This window comes from Narcine bancroftii, chromosome 6 (assembly GCF_036971445.1).
Source record: "Narcine bancroftii isolate sNarBan1 chromosome 6, sNarBan1.hap1, whole genome shotgun sequence".
In the NCBI taxonomy this organism is placed as follows: Eukaryota; Metazoa; Chordata; class Chondrichthyes; order Torpediniformes; family Narcinidae; genus Narcine; species Narcine bancroftii.
In genome coordinates, this window is record NC_091474.1 from 173,946,846 (window position 1) to 173,970,767 (window position 23,922).

The following is a 23,922-nucleotide window of genomic DNA, read 5'->3' on the forward strand; positions in this document are numbered from 1 at the left end:
GTGGAGGGCCTCCGGGAGAATGTCCTGCCAGTGGGAGATTGGACAGCCCTGTGACTACAAGGCCAGCAGGAATGCCTTCCAGACCATAGCATTCTCTCTCTCCACCTGTCCATTACCCTGGAGATTGTAACTGGTGATCCTGCTCATGGCAATGCCTCTGGCCAACAGGTACTGGCGCAGCTTGTCGCTCATAAAGGAAGGCCCTAGGTCGCTGTGGATATAACTGGGGAAGCCAAATAGAGTGAAGAGATGTGCGGAGCCTTGATGACTGTGGCAGTGGTCATATCTGAGCAGGGAATGGCAAATGGAAAGTGGGAGTATTCATCGATGGAAGTATATTTTACGGTAGGCGGAGGGTATGGGTCCTTTAAAGTCAACACTGAGTCGCTCGAAATGGCGAGTGGCTTTAATAAATTGTGCCCTGTCTGGCTTGCACTCAGCCCAGACTGTCAGTTCTTTGTCATGGTCCTGATCTCGTCAATGGAGTTTGGCAGGCTGTGTACTTTGACAAAGTGAAAGAACCTGTTGACTCTGGGGTGACAGATCATTATGGAAGTTTTGCAGTCGGTTGTTCTGGGTGCTGCCACAAGTCCCACAGGACAGGGTGTCTGGTGGCTCATTAAGTTTCTCCAGCTGGTGCAAGATGTCATAGTTATAGGTGGATAATTCTATTCTCCACTACAGTATTTTATCATTTTTGATTTTTCCCCACTGTTGATTGTTGAAAATGCATGCGACAGCGCGTTGATCAGTCAGCAGGGTGAATCTCTTACCGGCCAGGTAATGGTGGCAGTGCCACACTGCCTCGACAATGGGTTTGGCCTCTTTTTTGATTGAGGAGTGTCGAATCTTGGAGCTCTGCAGGGTGCTTAAAAAATGCAACGAGACTTCCAGCCTGATTAAGGATGGCTGTCAGGGTGAAGTCTAATGCATTACTTTCCACCTGAAAAGGGGTGGATTTGTCCACATCATGCATCATAGCCTTGGCGATGTTGGACGATGCAGTTGAAGGCTGCACAAGTCTCCTCTGCCAGAGGAAAGGACGTATATTTGATAAGAGCACGGGCCTTGTCCACATAATTGGGGACCCACTGAGCATAATAGGAGGAAAAACCAAGGCACTCTTTAGGGCCTTGATGCTGTGTGGAAGGGGAAGCATCAAGAGTGGTCACATATGGTCTGGGTCTGGGCCAATGACTTCATTCTCCATGACACAGCAAGGATGGCCAGGTGAGTTGTGTGGAACATGTAAATGGCCTTGTTGCACGTCAGATTAAGGAGCTTAGCTGTCTCTAGAAATCTCTGGTGATTGGCATCATGGTCCTGTCAGAGATGGTGACGTTGTCGAGATACAGGAAGGTAGCCCACAACTTGTACTGATCCAAAATACTGTCCATCTCCCGCTGGAAGACTGAGGTGCCGCTTGTGATGCTAAAAGGGACCCACAGTAAGTGGTAGAGGTGGCCATCTGCCTTGAAAGCCATATACTGGCAGTCCTCTGGACAGATGGGTTGGTGGTGATATGCCATCTTTAGGTCGATGATCAAGAAGACCCGATACTGGGAAATTTGGTTGACCATGTTAGCGATTCGCGGAAGGGGGTATACATCTAATTGAGTGTATCTATTGGTGGTATGACTCTAGACGATGACTATTGTATTCTTTTTCCTGTTCCACACTACCACTACCTGTGTGCTCCAAGGGCTATTGCTGGCTTCAATAACCCCTTCCTTATGTAAGCGCTGTACCTCCGCCTGCATGAAGACCCTGTCCCTGGTGCTGTACCGTCTGCTTTTAGTGGTGACTGGTTTGCAGTCAAGGTGAGGTTGGTGAATGGTGATGGAGGGTGGACTTTAAGTGCAGAGAGCCCACAAGTCGTGCATGGTGAGTGGTTAGATTGGTGGACGTGTATAGTGGGGGGTTGACTATCAATTTGCTGATTATGAATGGTAAGGGGTGGATGGGGCCCATCAAACCCATCGTCATGCTTTTAAGGTGACATTGAAAATCAAGTCCCAACAGTACAGCAGTGCAGAGCTGTGACATTACCATCAGTCTAAAGTTGTCATATACAGTACCCTGCACCATTAAAGTCTCCAATACAGAAACCCCGAAAGTCTGCTATAAACGACTTGAATGCCAAGGAGACCTTCTGGTTTACCGGTAGAACTGTGAGGGAGAGGCTCTGCACCATGTCTGGATGTATAAAACTCTCCATGCTCCTACTATCGAACAAGCAACTCATCACATGGCCATTTACCTTAATGTCAATCATCGACCTGGCGAGTTGATGCGGACTGTCCTGGTTGAGGGTGGTGGAGGCTAGAGTTGCATCTCACTGGAATAGGAGATGGTGGCCCCAGGGCCTGCATATGGTGTTTCTGGATTCGGAAGGTGGGGCCCAAGATGAGGGGCTCCATGGCCCACATGTGCTGCAGCTGGGTCCTGAAGATGGTGTCCAACATGACAGCTGTTATGTCTCTGTGTTATTTGGGAGGCTTCTTAAATAATTTAGAGATGAAAGATTCAAATAATAAAAGAGACCTTACTTTATGATGTCTTCCACCATCTCAGGAAACTGTTCACAAGATCACATATACATATACATACAGCCCACAGTGGAGCACTACAGTTACTACAGTGAGAAGGGTGCATTCGTACATAGTTACAAAATAGTTTATATTATCCTGACTATATAACATCCCTCTATCTTAAGATAAAGAAAAATTTAGTGTTCTTTATCACTTTCTTTCCAGGGCAACTTAAGTAACTGAACATGAACACTAGTTTATTTACACCACTATTTTTAAATAGTTCTTGTCAATATCGCACTGGCGGCAGTATGTTGCTTCACCATCTTGTGGATTTGACTGCAACCTTTGGGCTCTGTGTTGCTGGTACACGTGTAGGTGATGTAGCTTGTTGAGCTTCACCTGACAACTGCTGTGTTGATGTTTCAGCATCAGTGGTTGTGGTCTCTTCACTTGATACCTCACTTGATATTGGTACAGGCTTTGCTAGTATTAAAGCTTTTTGTGTCGGCTGGATGTGAATTCTGTTCCTCCTCAGCTGATGGCCAGAATCTGTCTCAACAATGTATGATCTTGGTGTCTCACCTTCTCTGATGATCTTTGCTGGGGTCCATGTTTTCAACATCGGCTCTCGAATATGCACATGCTGCCTTCTCAAGAGTTCTGGCAATGTTTGTACATCCTTCTTGTTATGTGACAGACAGTCTTCTTCTGGTTTCCTCCTGGTCTTCTGGAGGGTGTATTTTGCTTGGCAGAGTTGTTTTATATCTTCTGCCATTTAGAAGTTCTGCCGGGGACTTCATGTCAGCCCTTAAAAGTGTTGCTCGCAATAATAGAAGAGCTAGGTTTGGGTCTTCTTTTGTTTCACAACATTAGATTAGTTTGCACTTGTCTTTCAATGAACCATGACCTTTGGGGTAACATGGGAATGCTATAGTGATAACAAACCCGTACTCTGCAGCCAGCTCTCTGAATTCTTGTAACGTAAACTGTGTTCCATTATCACATATTCCTGGTTCAGCATGGAGCGCTCTAATTTCTGAGGTGATAGTTGACGTTCTCAGGTCTTTCTCTGACATATGGAAACTTAGAGAAGTAACAGGCTACCGATATGACCTGTTTCCGCTCTATAAACTGTTATATGGTTTTTAAATACCACTCTTGATTCTCAGTGAACAATTCTGTTCCCACTGTGTGCCATGACCTGGCAGGTACTTCTGTGTAAATTATTTCCTCTTTTCGTGGTGTGTTTCTGTGCTTTTGGATATCTTCTTCGTCTAGATTCCATAATTGACAGAGATCAATTGGAACTCCCGGCAGCTATCCAGACCTAGAATTGCTGGTCCATCTGCATCTAGAATGTACGGAGGATGTTCTTTCCCTTATGGCAGCCATTGATCTTTGCTCTCCATAGTTGCTTGATCATGGGTCCAACATAGGCCGTTAATGTGACATTTGCTGTTTCCAATACACCATCTTTTGGATACCCTTTCATTATGTTCTCTGGGAACATCTGGCAATAGAGTCTGAGTGGAAGGACATTGCTTTGTGATCCAGTATCCAGCTTCGCCTTTAGGTTAAATATCATAGACTTGTTCCAGATTATCCTCTGTATTTGGATCCTTGTGTGAAATGTGCTTCCTTCTTTCATCTCACCCAACATCTTGTGAAGGGGTATGGATTCTATGTCCAGTATCTGGGTGTCAGAGTCCTCATGTTGTTTCCTTTTATGTGGTGAATCTTCTGCTTGTCTTTTTTCTTCACTGGTCTTACATTTTTCTTCATACCAGACTTGCATATCTTCACTCAATAGTTTGCTTTACCACAGGCTCTACATTCAGAACTGTATGCGGGGCATTTGTTTTGGCCATCAAAGAGGTGTTGTCCGCCACAATTCCTGCAGGTCTTGGGGATTTGCACTTTTCTTATTGTGTTTTTTATAGCATCAACCTATCCTTTGCTGTGGGAGGGTCTGCATAGATAGGGATTTCATTTGCATCCTCGTGGCTTCGAAGGCTCTGGTTGTGTCTATAGCTTCAGCCAGCTTCAAGCTATTCTTCTCTATCAGAGACCTTTGCACTTCGGGATGGGTACTCCCACATATTAGTTGATCAACTAATCTTTCCTCTACATCCTTAAATCTACATTTTGCTGCAACAATTTTTAGTCTAGTGAGGAAGTTATCAACAGTTTCATCAGTCTCTTGCATTAAGCCTTGAAATTCATAGCATTTAATTCCAGGATTAGACCTGGGTTCAAGGTGAGAAGCAAATTTTGCAAATATCTGCTCAGGATCATTTTTCTCCAGCTCTGTAAGCTCCCAGCTATTAAATAAGTCAAGGCCTTGCTCCCTTGTCTAGAGAAGTAGATAACTGATTATCTCCTCTACTGTTGCATTTTTAAAATAGCTTTTGAATGCTAATTTGCACTTTTGCTGAACCCTTTTAAATGATTCAACACTGTTCTCAGCCTCCCAGTCCATCACTGGATGAACTGCTGTTGCTCCAGCCATTTTTTTCAGTAGTGTTTTTTCTCTTGTCACCTTCGTATTTCAGTGACTTGCAATCAATTGTATGGCTTTATTCTTGTTCTCTTATTCCGCTGCCACTGTGTTATGTCTCTGTGTTACTTGGGAGGCTTCTTAAATAACTTAGAGATGCAAGATTTAAATAACAAGAGACTTTTTACTTACTGATGCCTTCCACCATCTCAGGAAACTGTTCTGACACACTCGTATATACATAAGTCGGGTGCTTTGGGAACTTTGAATACCACAAAACTATAGACCCAAAGTACAATCCAATAATCCATGCTTCATGGAAGGTGCCAATAGAGCTGAAACAAAGGCTAAAGCAGGAACTGGAAGAAATGACAGAAAAATGAGAAATAGCAAAAGTAGTAGAGCCAACTGACTGGGTAAATTCTATAATAGTTAAAGAAAAACAAAATGGCCACCTAAGAATATGTCTGGACCCCAAAGACTTAAACCAAGCTATCAAAAGAGGGCACTATCCAGTACCAATGCTGGAAGATATCACTTCTGAACTAGAGGGATCCAAAATCTTCAGTAAGCTAGATGCCAGAGGAAACATGGTACTATTTTATGTGGGAGCATAAACACTGCAGAACTGTAAGAGCCACATCACACTTGAGTGGTGAGCATGCTCAGTGAAACAATGTATTCTTCCTTTGGCTTGGCTTCGCGGATGAAGATTTATGGAGGGGGTAAAAAATCCACGTCAGCTGCAGGCTCGTTTGTGGCTGACAAGTCCGATGCGGGACAGGCAGATACGGTTGCAGCGGTTGCAGGGGAAAATTGGTGGGTTGGGGTTGGGTGTTGGGTTTTTCCTCCTTTGCCTTTTGTCAGTGAGGTGGGCTCTGCGGTCTTCTTCAAAGGAGGTTGCTGCCCGCCAAACTGTGAGGCGCCAAGATGCACGGTTTGAGGCGTTATCAGCCCACTGGCGGTGGTCAATGTGGCAGGCACCAAGAGATTTCTTTAGGCAGTCCTTGTACCTTTCTTTGGTGCACCTCTGTCACTGTAGCCAGTGGAGAGCTCGCCATATAACACGATCTTGGGAAGGCGATGGTCCTCCATTCTGGAGACGTGACCCATCCAGCGCAGCTGGATCTTCAGCAGCGTGGACTCGATGCTGTCGACCTCTGCCATCTCGAGTACCTGACCAGTAACCTAATGTGAGCAAAGATTTGTGCTGTTAAACTTGCAAGCCTTCTTAACTGTTTATTAAGTCATCCGATGATATAATAAGGACACATGGTGGCAGCAGTGGGATAGGTAGAAATCCACACCATATATAAAAAAATCCATATAAACCAAAATAAACACAAAGAGAAGGAAACAAAGAAAAAGCAGCATCACCTGACGACCAGAGCTGGAGAAGAAGATGGCCGCAGCAGCAGCAGCGTTGCACCCAGACATGGACGGGGAAGCCGACCACATAAAGACTTTTAAAAAGTTCAAGCAGAAGCCTGGCATTCAAAAGTTTCCTCAAGGAAACTGCACCAGAGGAAAAGGTTAGTTACATCCTTCTTTGGATGGAGGAGTGAGGGCTAGATCTGTTTAATAGCTGGAAGCTGGCTAAAGGGGAAGAAAATAACCCAGAATGGATATTTGAAAAATTTTCCTTTTATCTGGAACTGAAATCCAACCATAGAATAAAGTGATATGAGTTCCAGGGATTAAAACAAACCTGACGAGTCAATAGATAATTTCCTCACAAGACTAAAGAATATTGCTGCGAACTGCAAGTTCAAAGAAATAGAGGAGAGAATAGTCGACCAACTAATCTGGGGAAGCACTCATCCCGAAGTGCAGAAGCTCTCATAGGAAAATATAGTTTGAAACTAGCAGATGCCGTAGACACAGCTAGGGCCTTCGAGGCCTCTGGGAGGCTAATGCAATCCCTCTCCGTGCAGGCCATCACCCAGCACAGTGATGGAAAGGTCGATGCTATAAAGCACCCACAGAGAAAGCCACAGGCATCCGAGAACTGTAGGAGGTGCGGCAGACTACACCCCTTCGAAGACCTCAAGAAATTCCCTGCGTATGGTTCAAAGTGCAGGACAGTGGCAAGGTCAATCAATGGGAAAAGATGTGTAGGTCTGACATGAAAAGAGAGAGAAACCAAGAATGCAGAAGGAAAGTGCCCCACGTCGAAGGAAGTGACAGCAGTGACTCCGACTCACTGACGCTCAGCATCGAACCAATACTCCTCCATGAGACATCCAAGAAAGGGAAGGGAGAAAAAAATGAATTACACACCATGATCCAAGTAAAAAGAAAGATCAGAAATAAACCAACAATATTCAACTTCAAAATAAAGTTGGATACAGGATCACAAAGCAAAACCTCCCACTTAGACTATACCGCCAGATGTTTCCCGAGTAGATAAAGAATGGGTACCTGGAGGAAAGCACACTAGAAGCCATAAATATCATGCTCACAGCCTCTGGTGGTCGCATGATTAAACAACTAGGAAAAGTCCAAATAAAAGGCAGAATAAAGGAAAGAGCACATTCCTTGTGATTGACGCTGATGGACCAGCAATGCTCAGTCTGTACAGTTGTCAGAAATTACAGCTAATCTCTGTAAACAATGAGATCAGGGAGAAGAAAATGTCCAAGAGGATCAATAGCGACATCCCACTTGAGCAACGGCCTCCGATCACAAATAAGGCCGAGCTCATGGACACGTACCCTGAATGCTTTGATGACACTGTCGCATGCTTTGAGAACTTTGAATACTACATTACTATAGAACCAAAATACCGTTACAAGATCAAATCAGCAACCACAAAGAAGGCATATCACACAGGGGTAAAGAAGAACAATCACTTAACAAAAAAATTAATCTTCAAACTTTAATTAAAAATCCCCCCTTTTATAACAATGCTCACCGATTACTATTCAAATTCCTATAACAGTGTAAAACTAATAAATTCCATAGCCTAAATATAAGATATGTAATTAAAGTCTAAGCTACACTTCCAACCAGCCCATAGAAAAACTTAGACACAAAACACACAAGACTCACAAAACTTCGATCTCAAATGAAGCAAAGATCATAAACAAAATTCAGTTTGTTTGGTAAACTGAAGCCAAAAGATCTTTGAGAGAGAGAGAGAGAGAGAGAGAGAGAGAGAGAGAGAGAGAGAGAGAGAGAGAGAGAGAGAGAGCACAAAATTCAAAGTGGTCTTGTGTTGCTTGCATAGAGAGGAACCACTGGTTTGGTCCAGATCCTTCTGGCTGCCTTCAGAATGTTCATCCTTTTTTAAAATCCCAATATTCTAAACTGTCCTCCAGACCATGACTCATGCTCTGGGCCTTCTTCCACTCCACAGCACCCCCAGTGATGGTTTATCGTCCAAGTCCAGAAATTTTTAGATCATTTTCTGCAAATGCTCAGTCTGTCTCCCACTCTCTCAGCAGTCCATCTTCACCTTGGCTCTCTAAGGCAAACTCACTTTTTAATATAAAACCACACAACACATAGGCCGATACACAACACAGAGCTCTTTAACAATACAAACCAATAATCCATGCTCCACAGAAGGTGCCAATAGAGATGAAACCAAAGCTAAAACAGGAGCTGGAAGAAATGGAAGAAAAACGAGAAATAGCAAAAATAGTAGAGCCAACTGACTGGGTAAATTCTGTAGTAAAAGAAAAACCGAATGGCCACCTAAGAATATGTCTGGACCCCAAAGACTTAAACCAAGCAATCAAAAGAGGGCACTATCCAATATCAATGCTGGAGGACATCACTTCTGAACTAGCGGGATCCAAAATCTTTAGTAAGCTAGATGCCAAGAATGGTATTGGAATGTGAAGCTGGATGAAGAATGGAGACTGCTAACAACATTCAACACTCCATTTAGCTGGTACAAGTTCCTGCACCTACCATTTGGCCTAAAGGTGAGCCAAGACATCTTCCATCAAAAGACAGATGAGACCTATGGAGGATGCAAGGGTGCTGTCAGCATCTCAGGTGACATCTAGATCTTTGGCAGAGATGGGAATACCCACAATCTCCACCTACATGAGGCCATGGAGAGAACCAGAGGGGCCAGCATCAAACTCAATGCAGACAAATGCATCATCAAGGTGAAGGAGTGCCAGTTCTTTGGAACGGTGAACACACCTGATGGGGTCAGGCCAAGCCCAGAGACGATTACAGCCATTGCTGAAATGGAACACCCAAAGGACATAAAGGAACTGAGAAATTTCCTCGGCTTGGTCCAATATATGAGTACCTTTATCCCACACATGTCAGACCAGACAGCCAACCTCAGAGTGTTGCTGAAAGAGGACGTGGAGTTTCAGTGGTCACCATCGCATCAGCAAGATTTTGACAAGCTTAAGGAAGTGGTCTTCAGAGAAACAGAGCTGAGCTACTATGACAGAAAAAAACAGTCACATTACAAGTAGACGCTTCCGGCAGAGGCCTCAGGGCAGCTTTGGTGCAGGAAGGAAAACCGATAACCTTTGCCTCAAAAGCCCTGACAACAGCAGAAATGTAATTCCTGTTGAGAGGGAAAGGAAAGAGATGGAAAAGTTGAGCAAATGAAATAAAATTAAATTAAGATGTTTGAATTTATTGTGTCTTTCTGGATATACAGTGACTTCCATAATGTTTGAATCAAAGACACTTTATTCCTTTCAATATTGGCATGTATATATATATATATATATATATTTCAGTGTGCCAATATTGAAAGGAAGCTATTGGCAGTTGTATATGGATACAAAAGTTTCCACAAATACCTCTATGGGAGACAGTTTGTTGTAGAAAGTGATTATCTTGTGCTGGAACACATCCAGAAGAAGAACCTAAACAAGGCACCAGCCAGACTACAGAGGCTACTCCTCCGGCTCCAATGTTACAACTTTACCTTGCAGTATAGGCCTGGGAAGAAAATGGTGCTCGCTGATGCTTTGTTACGTCTTTCCCCAAATGACAAATACGAAATGAAGACATGGAGATCAAGGTACATCACCTTGTCAGGGTAACCAGTAACAAAATAAACAAGATTAAAGAAGAAACCGCAAAGAATGAAGAGCTGCAGCTGCTCTCCCAACAGGTAATACAGGGATGGCCAGAAAGGATAAAACAGGTACAGCCTTCAATATGTCAGTATTGGTCTGTTAGGGACGATGTTACTTGGAGAATCGTGTACTGCTGGCAGGGTCTTGGATGATAATACTAGAGACAACAAAAAAAGAAATTCTCTAGAAAAGGCCACATGGGAATGGAGAAATGCAAACTTAGAGCAAAGTCAGCAGTTTACTGGAAAGGCATTTGTCAGGACATCGAAAACATGGTGGCTACATGTCCGGCATGCCAGAAATACAGAAATACATAACAAAAATAAAAGATGATATCTGTGGAAATACCCGTCAGGCCATGGCACACAATAGGAGCAGACTTGTTCACAGAAAACCAAGAATAGTATCTGATTGTATCCTGCTACTACTCCACATTCCCCTTCATCAGGAAAGTGAAGGACCTGAAACCATCAACCAACAGTGCTGCAGCACGTGTGCACTTCACAGAACAGGGAATACCCGAACAAGTGATATGTGACAATTGGACCCAATTCACATTGCGTGAATTCAGAGAAATGGCTGCAGAATATAGGTTCTCCATCACTACTCCATCACCACATTACCCCAAGGGCCATGGATTCATTGAGAGGCAAGTACAGACAATTAGATGCACTCTCACAAAATGTCAGAGACAAAGGAAGATCCCTATCTCGCCCTTCTGTCATTGCGATCCATGCCTTTGAGGGCTGACATGAAATCTCTGGAAAAGCTTCTGAATGGCAGAAAGTAGAAGACAACCCTGCCAAGAAAAATCCATCCACCAGACGACCAAGAGGAAACAAAAAGTAAGTTGACTAACATACAAGAGGAAAGTTGTCAACATTATAATAAACATGCACAAACACTACCAGAACTCTTCCGACAGCAGCATGTGCATGTTCAAGAGCCAGAGATAAAAACGTGGAGTCCAGCAAAGATTGTTAGACAAGCTGAGATGCCAAGGTCATTCATCATTGAGACAGAATCTGGCAGGCAGCTGAGACGAAACAGGATCCACATTCACCCAACCCCAGATCTGACACGGAAAGTGCCAGAAGCACCAGCAGCTTCTAAAAATCCAACAACTTGTTAAGGAATGAGAGTAGAAATCCCAACCAATAACACCATAACAACTGAACAGCAGGCAACCGAGGGAAACACCACCAGCCACAACTGTACTAACACCACTGAAGCAAACAGATACAATAAGGTCTACGAGGTGGAGAAGCAACATCCTACCACCAGTGCGATTCCCCTGAAAAGAATATAGAATTGCAACTGTGTAATTAGAATAATTAATTCTTAATGGCAAGTGCAGGTAAAGAAGCAGTAACAATTTATTTTTAAGAAATTTGAAATCTTAATAAATTTTTTAATTTTTAATAAATTTTTTTAAGAAAGAGGGATGTTATATACAAAGGAAATTGGACTATTTTATGCTGGAGCATGAACACTGCAAGACTGTAAGAGCCGCATCACACTTGAGTGGTGAGCATGCTCAGTGTGACAGTGTCTTTATTACCTGACCAGTAACCTAATGTGAGAAAAGATTTGTGCTGTTTAACTTACAAGCCTTCTTAGTGTTTATTAAGACCTCCGATGGTACAATGAGGACACAATAGTAGTGTACTACAGTTTCTATAGTGTGAAGGATATATTCTTATATGGTTACAAAATAGTCCATATTATCCTGACTATATAACAGAGGCCCCCACAGATTGCACTTGGCGCTGCTTGCCCTGGATAATGGCAGTGTTGTGAACGATAGCCCCCACAATCTGTAAGTAGAGCTGCTAGGAAAGAGTTTGGACTAACACATTTTGGCATAGTGCCCCTTCTTTCCACAGCTGGAGTAGATTGACTCTTTCGCTGGGCAGCGTTTCCTCTGATGCTTTCCCAGGCTGCAGAAGTAGTACTTTTGGCGGGGGGGGGGGGTTCCTGGAATGCCACAGATGTGATTGGGTCATTACCAGAGCCAGTTGAGAGTGTTGGGAGGCTTCCGTGGAACCTTGCTGCTGTAGTCTGGTCATTAGTGGAGAGAGGAGATGGTGATGTGTCCCAGGATGGCTGTGACTGGGATGACCATGAAGTGGTTGCGTTATCAGTCTAGTCAGCCTCCATGTTCTGGAGAGACACCTCCAGCATACCTGCCAGCTTGACTGCTCTCCACAGGCTGAGTCCCCCTTGCTCCAAAAGTCTCCGTCATAAGTAATTCATCCTGATCCCTGCAACTTAGGCATCTTGGATCAGGTCCTCTGCATACTCCATGGTGGAAACAGCTTTGCATTCACAGGCCCAGCTGAGTGCTCACAGGGCTTGAAGATATTCAGCATTTGACTTACTAGGTTGTTGATGTTGAGTCACTACAAGGAGTCTAGCATAGACAATGTTGTTTTTATGCAGGTATTACCCTTGATAGTTGTCCTTGGCCTCCTGGTATGTTTTGGCTTCCCTGATCATGGAGTACACCAGGGTGCCGACCTGGGAGTGCAGTACTTGCAATTTGTTGGACACTGATCATGCAATCGTAGAGGACGCCTGAAGATATGCTTCAAAACAGAGCAGCTAGAGTTTGAAGCTGGTAGATGCCTCAGGTGATTGAGGGTTGATTTCTAATTTTTCTAGTTTGAGGAACTGCTCCATTGTAGAAAACCTCAAGTGAATTAAATTGATGCACAATCAATCCCTCAGAAGACTATTGTGGAGAAACCAATAGGCTTTAATTCACTTGAGAATATAGCTTATCCTTATTGTTCAGCAGTCCTGCACTGAGTTGCAGGGAGTTGTGGAACAATCACCTTTAAACAAGAGGTTGTGGGGAAGAGCCACAGGTGAAACTGGTAAATAGGTATGCTTGACCAGATAAATATACATTACAGTGATTTACCACATCATCCCCTTCACTTAAGGTCCCATGAGCCTACTTGGGCCCACCCCTGTCCAGCTGCAGTACAAAACCCATCCATGAACCTCATGAATGGTAAAGCAGGCATGAAGGCCTGAATTGTTTTTTTTTATGCTCTTTCTTTTACGTTATAAATTTTAATTACATTCCAGGCACTGTATGGATGCAACAGATTTTGAGTTTAATTTGTTCCAATGACAACCTAGCTGAGGCTCAGAGTGAACTAACAGTAAACCTTGTTCCTTGGATTGAGGTCGAAAGATTACCTTTTAAGGGAAGTCTACTATCTCCTTTGTATGTCACACACTTACCCTATCACTTAATTCCAAAAAATTTGAAAAAGGGAAATGGAAAGGTAAGAAATCTCTTACAACATTTTTTTCTTGGCTCTCATTTAACTGCCTGATGTTTTCCTCCAATGTGGTATTGCACTATCTGTGGATGTTTCCACATTGCATATCAATATTATGGTATGGAGTGAAAATGATAATTACAATGTTTTTAGTCTGTACTTATGATTTTTGTCTAACAATTTCTTTTGAAGCAACTGTGGTGGTGAGAGCAGTGGAAGAAACACAGCCACCACATTGAGGGTCGTTAATGACAGTTTTTATTCCAATTCAGCACGTCCCTTTAAGGGCGGCATGAGCTCAGTCACCTGGTGGATTGTGACATCATAATCGCTGCCCAGGGTGTGCTCTGGAAGAGATGCTGGAGTCAGAGAGAAACCTCTGACAATGCCATTTTCCCATGGCTGCCCCGCCACGTGGCGATACAAATGGGGCCGGTTCACCATGAGGATGTGTGCCACCACACAACATCAATTTTTTTTAACCAAGTACCACAATAATTATTCTCTAAAATTCCATGGGGGAATTTGAACCTGTTTTTTCTAAATACCATGATTAGTATTCATTAGGCCACATGGATATTAGTCAGATAAAGCTGTATGAAGGCAGGATGTTTGAGTAATTAAAATTACAGGGAGTCGAAAAATGAAGCAAGGCAAGTTCAAAATAATCCACTTGATCACTTGATTCCATTCTTCTAATTCTAATTAATACATATGTTATAAATGAAAAAAAATATTTTCCTAAATTAATAGTTTTACTATTTTATTGTATGATTGTATAAATGTCTATAAAGTGTTAACAACAAAATGAAAGGGCAAGATGGCGTAGAAGAAAGATGTGTATTCCACCTCTCCCCAGCTGGATCATTAAATACCTGGTTTTTAAAAAGCATAAAAATGGTTAAAATAATATTTACAGTGGTTTAAATAACAGTGATTTATGATGGCTTCTAATGTGAAAAAATTTAAACTTCAACTTCAGAAAAAATTACCATAGAAAAGTGAAGAAGAATCCAGGCCTACCTGTATAGCTGAATCCATAGAGTCATCGTTGGGAGTCTCCAAGCCTCAGAGGACTCCAGCCCGTTTGAATTTGACTCCAGTGCTGATCCTGCCTCTGCAAGATGGCACCGACACATTGGTGAGCTCAGCCGTTGCCAACCCGTGTTCACGTGAAGTCGTGCGCATGGGCGGCATGGCTGACACGGGGACCCATGAACCCGTGAACTCGCTGGGCAGCCCAGTGGCGCATTGCGTCGGAGGATGCTCCTGCGCATCTGACAGCTTTGCCTGGCCTGCGTGGGGCGTCCCGGGTCCAAGAATTGCTGGATAAAGTATGGGCTGTGGCAGAGCCCAAATGCTGGCGTCCCAAAGAGGTTGGGGTGCTGGCGTTGGGTGTCTAGACCCGCAGCCGTTAAGCTAAAGGATCTACGATGACTGAGGAAGAAGAGGAACTTACCTTATTGGAATTTGTCCAGGAGGAGGAGCTTGCAGTTAAAGCAGGTAGATCTCAAAAAGTGGAACTGGAATCTGGAAAGGATTCAGTATTTACTGTTTTGAAAGGGATTGCTTATCAAATGCATAATATGTCAAAACAAATATCAACTCAAGTGAATCAAGGATTTATGGAGATGAAAATAAAAACAAATACCTTGTGTGATGAAATGTCAACTGTGAAACAGGAAATGACTGTAGTTAAAGGTGATATTAATAGATATATAAAATCAGTTGATACTGTCGAAGGTAATTTTAAGAAAATTGAAACAGCCTTTTCTGAGTGTCAAAATCAGGTAGAATGTAATAGAGAAAAAATGGAAAAAGTGGAAGGTTCTTTTGTAGATTGGAGAGTTCAAAAAAGAGATTTAATGAAGAAGATTGATTCATTGGAAAATCAAAGTTGAAGAAATAATGTGAAAATAGTTGGTCTTCCAGAGGACATTGAAGGTGCTGACCCTATAGAGAACTTTAAGCACTGGATCCCAGAGATGCTGGGTAAAGATCTTTTTCCTGAAGGTTTGGAACTGGATAGGGCTCACAGAGCTCTGAGAAGAAAACCACTTCCAGGACAAAAATATCAAGATAGAGAAATTATTTTACATATGGCAGTACAGAATTCATGGCAGAATTGATCTCCATTAATGGTTCAAAATAACAGAGTGTTTTTTTATGCCGATTTGAGCCAAGAGGTTATTATAAGATGACAAGAATTTAATATGGCCAAGGATGTTTTGTGGCGAAATGGCAACAAGTTTGCTTTTCATTATCCTGCAATTTTGAAGGTTTTCTATGGAAATTTTCAATCTCATTTTTTTGAGAATGATCATGATGCTTTGGTTTTTGCTAATTCTTTGCTGGAATTGCAAAGAAATGGGTGTTCCCCTCCATTGTTTCCTAAGAGGAGGGTAAATGGAAATGGAAATGGACATGAGAATGGAAAGAATGGAAACAAAGAAGAGTTGACACAAAGTCTTCTTGATGTTGAAGATCTGGAGCAGTCATTGGGTTTGGAATCATTGGGCTGAATATATGGACTATATTCTATTGAGTTTGATTAAATAATAAATATGTATCTGGCTGGGGGGTGTGGGTGGATTACTCTGATAGTCATCTGCCACTAGTGGGTTCACTACAACCAGATTTTTAGTGTATTACTTCCTCTGGGTGGGTTTCTTTTGCATTTTTCTGTTATTAAAAAGAAATTAGGTTTTTTTTTTGAAGAATTATAGAGGGGAGCATTATTTTATAGTGTGTAAATATATTAGTAGTTAAAAAAAGATGTCTAAATTGAATTTTGCCAACTTTTAATGTTCAGGGATTAAATAATCCAATTAAGAGAAAGAGAATATTGGCTTATATATAAAAAATGAAAATTTATATTGTTTTTTTTACAAGAAACACATTTGACTGAAAAATAACATTTGAAATTGAAAAGAGATTGGGTTGGTTATGTTTTTTCTTCTTCTTTTAATTCTAAGGCAAGAGGAGTAAAGATTTTGATTCATAAAATTTACCATTTGATTGGAATCTTCAGAGGGGTATGCTGGCAGAGTATTAAGAGTGAACTGTAAAATTTTTGCTGAATCTTGGACTTTGTTGAATCTTTATGCCCCTAATATAGATGATGAGTGGTTTATTTCAGAAGCTTTTATATTGTTAACTCAAGCTAATGAAAATGTTTTAGTTGGTGGTGATTTTAATTGTGTTTTGGACCCTTTCTTGGATAGAAATCCAAAAAGTATAAGGAAATCAAAGATGGCAACACAAATTAATGTGTTAATGGAAGATTTACATTTGGTGGATATTTGGAGAAAAGTTAATCCTACAGAGAAAGATTTTTCTTTTTATTCTTCACAACATGATTTGTTTTCTAGAATTGATTTATTTTTGGTATCATCACATTTACAAGGTAGAGTATTAAAAGCTGAATATAAAAGTAGAGTTATATCAGATCATTCATTATTAATTTTTTCTTGTGAAAGTTCTGAGGTAGTACGTCCATCATTTAGATGGAGATTTAATGCAATGTTATTGAAAAAAACAGAGTTTGTTACTTTTGTTAAAGAACATATCTCTTTATTTTTGACCAAGAATGTTAAGTCTGTAGATAGTCATTTTGTAATATGGGATACTTTAAAAGCTTATTTGAGGGGGCAGATTATTAGTTATTCTATGAAAGTTAAGAATCAATATATGGCAGAAAATTTAGAATTAGAAAATAAGATTGCTGAGTTAGAGAAAGATTTTCAAAAAGATGTGACAGAAGATAAAAAAAAGTTGCATTAGCGAGGTTGAAATTATGTTATAATACTTTACAAACTTACCAATTTGAGCACTTAATTAATCGATCTAAACAACGTTATTATGAGTTGGGGGAAAGAGCTCATAAGGTACTTGCTTGGCAATTGAAAGATGAACAGACATCTCGGATTATTAATGCTGTTAAGAAGAATTCAAAAATTACATAAACCTCAGGAAATTAATGACCAGTTTTATTCATTTTATTTAAAATTCTATACTTCTAAGGGAAAACAGGATAATGGTTCTATTGACTCTTACTTATCTAAATTAAAGTTACCAGTATTAGATGGAAATGAGGTTCAGGAATTGGAATCTTCATTTATAGATTTTGAAATTAAGGAAGCTATTCAGGAAATGCCTAATGGAAAGTTCCCAGGGGATGATGGATTCCCTATGGAATTTTATAAATTTTTTTTATGATGATCTTTCTAATGTATTTGGAGAAGTGTTGAATCAAGTTACTGAAGATCAAAAGTTATCAGAATCATTTTCAAGTGCTTTAATAACTGTCATTCCAACAAAAGCTAGAGATCTATTAAAAATGTCTTCATATAGACCTATTTCTTTATTAAATGTAGATTATAAAATTTTAGCAAAAGTATTAGCTGATAGACTTGCTAAATATTTACCTAAATTGGTACATATTGATCAAACATGTTTTATTAAGAATAGAAATGCATCAGATAATATATTTTGATTTATTACTTTGGTCAACGCATATCGAAAGCAACCTAACCATCCTATGGTGTTTGCATTAGATGCAGAAAAGACTTTTGATAGGGTTGAGTGGGATTTTTTATTTAAAGTGTTAGAGAAATTTAAATTTGGCCCTTCTTTTATTGGTTGGGTTAAGGCTTTATATATGAACCCGATTGCTAGGGTGGTGACAAATGGACAGATTTCTTTACCATTTAAATTGACTCATTCAACTCAACAGGGCTGCCCGTTGTCACCAGCCTTATTTGTGTTGGTTATTGAACTGTTAGCTCAGGCTATTAGACATACTGAAGAAATTAAAGGGATGAAGGTTAAGAATGAAGAATATAAAATTAACTTATTTGAGGACGATGTGTTGCTATATTTGACAGAACCGAAACAGTCACTGAAACAGTTGCAAGAGTGTTTACTGAAATTTGGAGAACTATTGGGATATAAAGTTAATTGGGATAAAAGTGAAATTTTACCAGTTGGAGTGGGGGTTTATTCTGAAGTTAAAACAATTACAAAATTAAGGTGGACAAGTAAAATTAAATATTTAGGTGTGTTTATGGATATGAATTATCAATCATTATATCAATTAAATTATGTATCTATAATTATAATTATGGATTAAACCATATTTGATTAAGTGGAAAGATTTTCCATTAACTTTGATTGGTCGGGTTAATTGTATTAAAATGAATATTGTTCCTCGAATTCAACATTTTTTTCAGACACTACCTTGTTTACTTTCTAAGGGCTTTTTTCAAGATTTGAATAAAGCAGTGCAAGAGTTTTTATGGAAAGGTAAATTAGCTCGAGTGGCGTTGCAGAGACTTTCATGGAAGTATACATTGGGCAGACTACAATTACCACATTTTCAAAACTATTATGAAGCGGCCCAGTTGAAGTTTATAAGTAGATTGATGGATTTAGATCAGCTTCCCAGCTGGGTTAAAGTGGAGATGGCGTGTATATCTAGGGTTGAAATACATGAATTTATATTTCATTGGAATTTGATTTTGTTACTACAATATGATCTGCCGATATTGAAACATTTGTTAAAGATCTGGATTTTAAAAAACAGGGTGTTAGGGTCAAAAGATAAATTATCAATTTTAACTCCATTGTATAACAATCAGCTTATTCCTTTTTCAATGTTTAATAATCATTTAAAGATTTTAGATTCTAAAGGTATGAAGACAGTACAAGATTGTTTTGTAGAGGGGCAATTTCTTTCTTTTAATCAATTGAGAGAAAGATTTGATATACCTGTAAATTCTTTGTTTGCATATTATCAACTTAGAGCTTTGATAAAAGATAATTATGGTAGAGAGATGATTTTACCTACTTTGTCGAGATTTGAATCTTTGATTTCCTCTATACCGAAAAAGGGTTATATTTCAGTTATGTATAATTTGTTACAAGATAGTATGGATAAGACAGATTGGGAGAAATCTAAACTTAAATGGGAGAGTGATTTAGTATTCATTTTTCCCAAAGATGATTGGGCAAATATGTATCAGGATAACGTAATTAAATATGGAATTGTTAATTATAATTTTTTATATCAATTATATTTGACCCCGGAAAAGTTTTTTTAAAATGGGTTTAGTAATTTGGATTCTTGTTTTAGATGTGGCTCATGTATTGGAACTTTTCTACATGCTGTTTGGAATTGTGTTAAAGTTCAATCATTTTGGCAAGGAATTAAAGTAGTTTTGGAGAAATTATATAATTTTATATTATTGTTAGATCCAACAATTTTTTTGTTGGGAAATATGTATTCGTTAAGGGGAATGGCATTGGATAAAATTCAAATTGCTTTTGTACGTTTGGTGTTTTCAGTAGCGTGTAAGTGTGCTGCTAGTACTTGGAAAGATGATACTGAGATTAATACATCATGTTGGCATAATGAATTGAAAGCATGTATTGTTATGGAAAAAATTACTTATAATTTATATGATAATTCTTCTTCTTTTGTTAGTAAGTAGTCTCTGTATTTGAAATATATGCATTTAGATATACTTTGAAATGTTATTAACATTTATAATATTTTCTTTTTATATATATAATCTAATTTTTTTTGCTCCCCTTAAGAGAGTTGGCTGTAGGGGTGGGAGGGTGGGATGGGTGTTAATGCAAAATTTTCTTTGATTATTTCTATACTGTAGGTTATGTTTTTGTTATCTAAAGTTTGAAAAAATAAGAAAAAAGCAACAAAATGCAAAGGAAACCTCTCTATGAAAACAATCAATTTCTTTTTTCTTCTTTTAAAATCTTTCCACCAATTCAAATCGTATTTAATTTTAGACAGTGGTAGGTAATTCAATTAATATAAATAATTATAATTACTGCCTATCGATATACCTAAATACTTAATCTGATCTGGCCACTTAAACTTGACAATATGCCTATAGAGTGAATAATCCATTCCAGCTAAAGGAATAATTTCACTCTTTTCCCAGTTAATTTTATAACCCGATACTTCACTATACTGCTCCAATCTATCATACAGACTCCCCAAAGATCTTAAAGGTTGTGTTAAATATATCAAAATGTCATCTGCAAACAAATTTTATATTCATCAGCTTTCACCTTAATACCTTTAATATTACTGTTTTGTTTAATCATCTGAGCCAAAGGTTCAATAACGAATGCAACTAGAGCTGGTGACAAAGGACAACATTGTCTAGTCAATCTGGATAACATAAAAGGTGAAGATATCTGTCCATTTGTCACAACTCTAGCAGTAGGTCTTCTATATAAAGCCATAATCCAACCAATAAAAAAAGGTCCAAAATTAAATTTCTACAAAACTTCAAATAAATAAACTCCATTCAACTCTCTCAAAGGCCTTCATGATAAATTACCATTGGTTGGTCAGACTGATCCCAAGAAATATTAATTAAAGAAATCAACTTTACAATATTATCTGCTGAATATTGATTTTTAATAAAAACCTGCTTGATCTACATGGATTAAATCTGGTAAATATTGAGCTAATCTATTATCTTGAACCTTGGCAACAATTTTATAATTACATTCAATAAGGAAAAATGTCTATAAGATCCTGCTTTTAATAATAGTAATTGCTTTGGAAAAGGAATCCAGAAAAAAAAATACCTGTTTCAATACATCCATCAATAAAAGAATTAATAAGTTTTGAAATTCTTTCTAAAATTCAGAATTAAAACCCATTAGACTTCCCATTAGGCATAGACTGAAGTGCTCCCATCACTTCTTTAACAGTAAAGGAAGCATCTAAATCATTGATATCCTTATCCTTCAAAGAAGGTAAAACTAAAACAGACAAAAAAATTATCACTTTTAGCTTCATTCAAAACTTCTGAAGTATACAATTTTTCACAAAATTTACAAAACTCATCATTACTTTCCTGAGGTTTATATGTAATCATTGAATCATGTCTAATAGCATTATTGTTCTATAAGCTTGCTCTGTTTTTAACTGCCAAGCTAAAACTTTATGAGGTCTCTCACCCAACTCACAATATCGCTGTTTAGTTCTCTGTAATAATTTGTCAAATTTATATGTTTGTAATGAATTATACCATAATTTTATATTAACTAAACGTACTTTCTTAACTTCCGTAGAATTTCATTGTAAATCCTTTTCCAAAATCTCAATCTCCTTCTCCAATTTACTAACCTCAGCCATATGTTGTGTTATGATCCCAAAGGACCCCAAAACCCAGCAGCAATAGATATTCACCACAAGTAGTTAAACAAAAGTTGTTTTTAATTATCTTTTGTGGTGAATGTCTGCCAAGCTTCCTGTCTCCACTCTGGTGGGTCTTGCTGTACTAACATTGGCTGTGCATTATCTCTACTGTTAAGGACACTTCCCTTGGAAATAACTCTATATGCACCTATTGTCTTTCATTATTGTACCATGAGTTTCTGCTAATAAAAGCCATGATTATTGTTTGACCACATCGTCTTTGTCTACTTCATCAACTGGCACTTTATCTTTAAACATGAAACAGAATCAAACTTTAACTTTAATCACTATTAACTTAACTACCCAACTTAACCCCCTTCTAATTCTAAGCGCATGTGTATATAATGTATGTGTAAATTTAAGAAAAGTTCTTTGGTTCACAGTTCCATCTCACTTCTCATTCTTCAAAGTTTTCTGGTTGCAGGCAATTCTTATACGGTGCACATAATTTAACATGTATAATGTTCACCAGACTTTGGTGCTCAAAAAGTCAATGTTTACCACTCAGGAAGATTCTTGTAGGTTTGCAGATAGAGATGTGTTGTTCCAGGATTTCCACAACTGAGATACCACTATTAGTCACCTCAATGTCTTGGTGATGAAACTTGCTCCATCGGGGTTCTTCAGATGATAACCTCTTTCTTTCAGCCTATCACAGAGTTCCTTTCTCTTTCACTTATTCCAAGAGAAACATCAGACAGATAGCACTTCCAGCCATCTGTCACTCTGGAGCTTCTGCTTCAGTTCCAACCAGCTTCTCCTGGCTGACACTGTTTCAGCTGTGTGTCTCTCTCTCTCCATCTGAGATTCCAATGGCCAGCCACATGTCCTTTTCTCTCTCGCTTGCAACCCCCACCCCCACACCTTCTCTATTATTTTTAACCACTAAAGGGCCCTGAATATTTCTCGCATTTTGAACACCAAGTCTTAAAATCAACTCTCTGTCTTGGTAATGCAAACATTTAATCAAAATAGAATGTAGATCTTGACCAGGAAGTGGTTTCCTTCTTATTGCTCAGTGAGCTCTGTCCAGTTCCAGACTATTTGGAAAATATGCTCTTCCCAAAACATCAGGAATCCAATTCTGGAAAAACTGAACCAGGTCCGGACCTTCAAAATCTTCTGGAATACCAACAATTTTAGCATTATTTCTCCGACTTTGATTCTCTAAGGCATCAATCTTCTTCAATAAATAACTTTTCAAACCATCAATTTCTAATAATATAGAAAAAGATCCTGTCTAATAATTCAACTATCCCACATTTTACGTTTAGGTTATTTATGTGGCTCGAAATCCAAAGGATGTTTTTGTGTCTTTGTATTACTTTCAAAATTATCTCACTTTACTCGAGTCAACCTCAAGTTTTGAAGATTTTCTGGAGAAGTTTATTGATGGGAAAGGTAAGGCTCATTTATGATCCAGTAAATGACTTTCCATACATGTTATAATTTTAGCATATTTTGACATTTAGTTTATTTGAGTGAATCAGTTTCTAGTTCCTGCCATTCCTCTCCAGAGTGCCACTTTCTTCCTTAATATGAAAAGTGCCTCTCTTACAGCCACAGTGCCAGTTAGAGGAATGAAAGCAGTTTGAAAGCACCTTTCTCACATGATGAGGAACGTTCCTCCCTCTAAGATTTCAAGCTTAATCAAACAATAAAAAACATCCATTATTGAGTTTGTGAGTTTCTTCAGTTGTTACCCTTTTTCATCCACTGTTTCCAACTTTAGTTGGATCTTGCCAGTTGCACTTTATCTGGTGAACATATTCAAATTCTTATCATGTATGGACAAGCTTGTAATAATCATAGAATTAAAGAATTAGTTTTGGTTTGATTAACTGAAACGTATCTAATTTTAGCACACATCAGCTTTTTGATATTTGCAACATTACATAATTCATTGGCTTATACTAGGTTACTACAAGTGTTTTAATGATGCTTATAAGAAGATAAGTATATCAGCATTGGTCTACATTTGATATTTTAAAATATTCCTGCATGCTTCACCTTTTCCCTAAAATCTGATACCTAGTATTGGATACAAAACTCCAGTTGTAGCCGAAGTAGTATTCCACAAAATCAATTTAATCAGGAAGGGCAAGATGGCAAAAAACAGAAATGGAGAGAATCTGGAGGGATGTAGATGTTGAATCCATAAATACATTTTAAAACTTGAATAAGACTTCTAAAATACTTCACATGCAATTTTTAAGGTGGCTTATATTTGAGGTCATTTTATTGAATTAAGAAAACATCTATTTTTATATGCATTTGAATATTGTACCCAATG

General features: G+C 39.0%; 1 protein-coding gene across 1 annotated transcript in view; it reads left to right on the plus strand.

Moving 5' to 3' along the window:
* LOC138736766 (amine sulfotransferase-like) overlaps positions 1–23,922 on the plus strand; it is a 51,115-nt gene that overhangs the window by 11,967 nt on the left and 15,226 nt on the right. The window contains exons 3-4 of the mRNA XM_069886791.1: positions 13,191–13,393; positions 22,904–23,030. Coding sequence (XP_069742892.1) covers positions 13,191–13,393; positions 22,904–23,030 — 330 coding nt within the window. The remainder of the gene's footprint in view (positions 1–13,190; positions 13,394–22,903; positions 23,031–23,922) is intronic.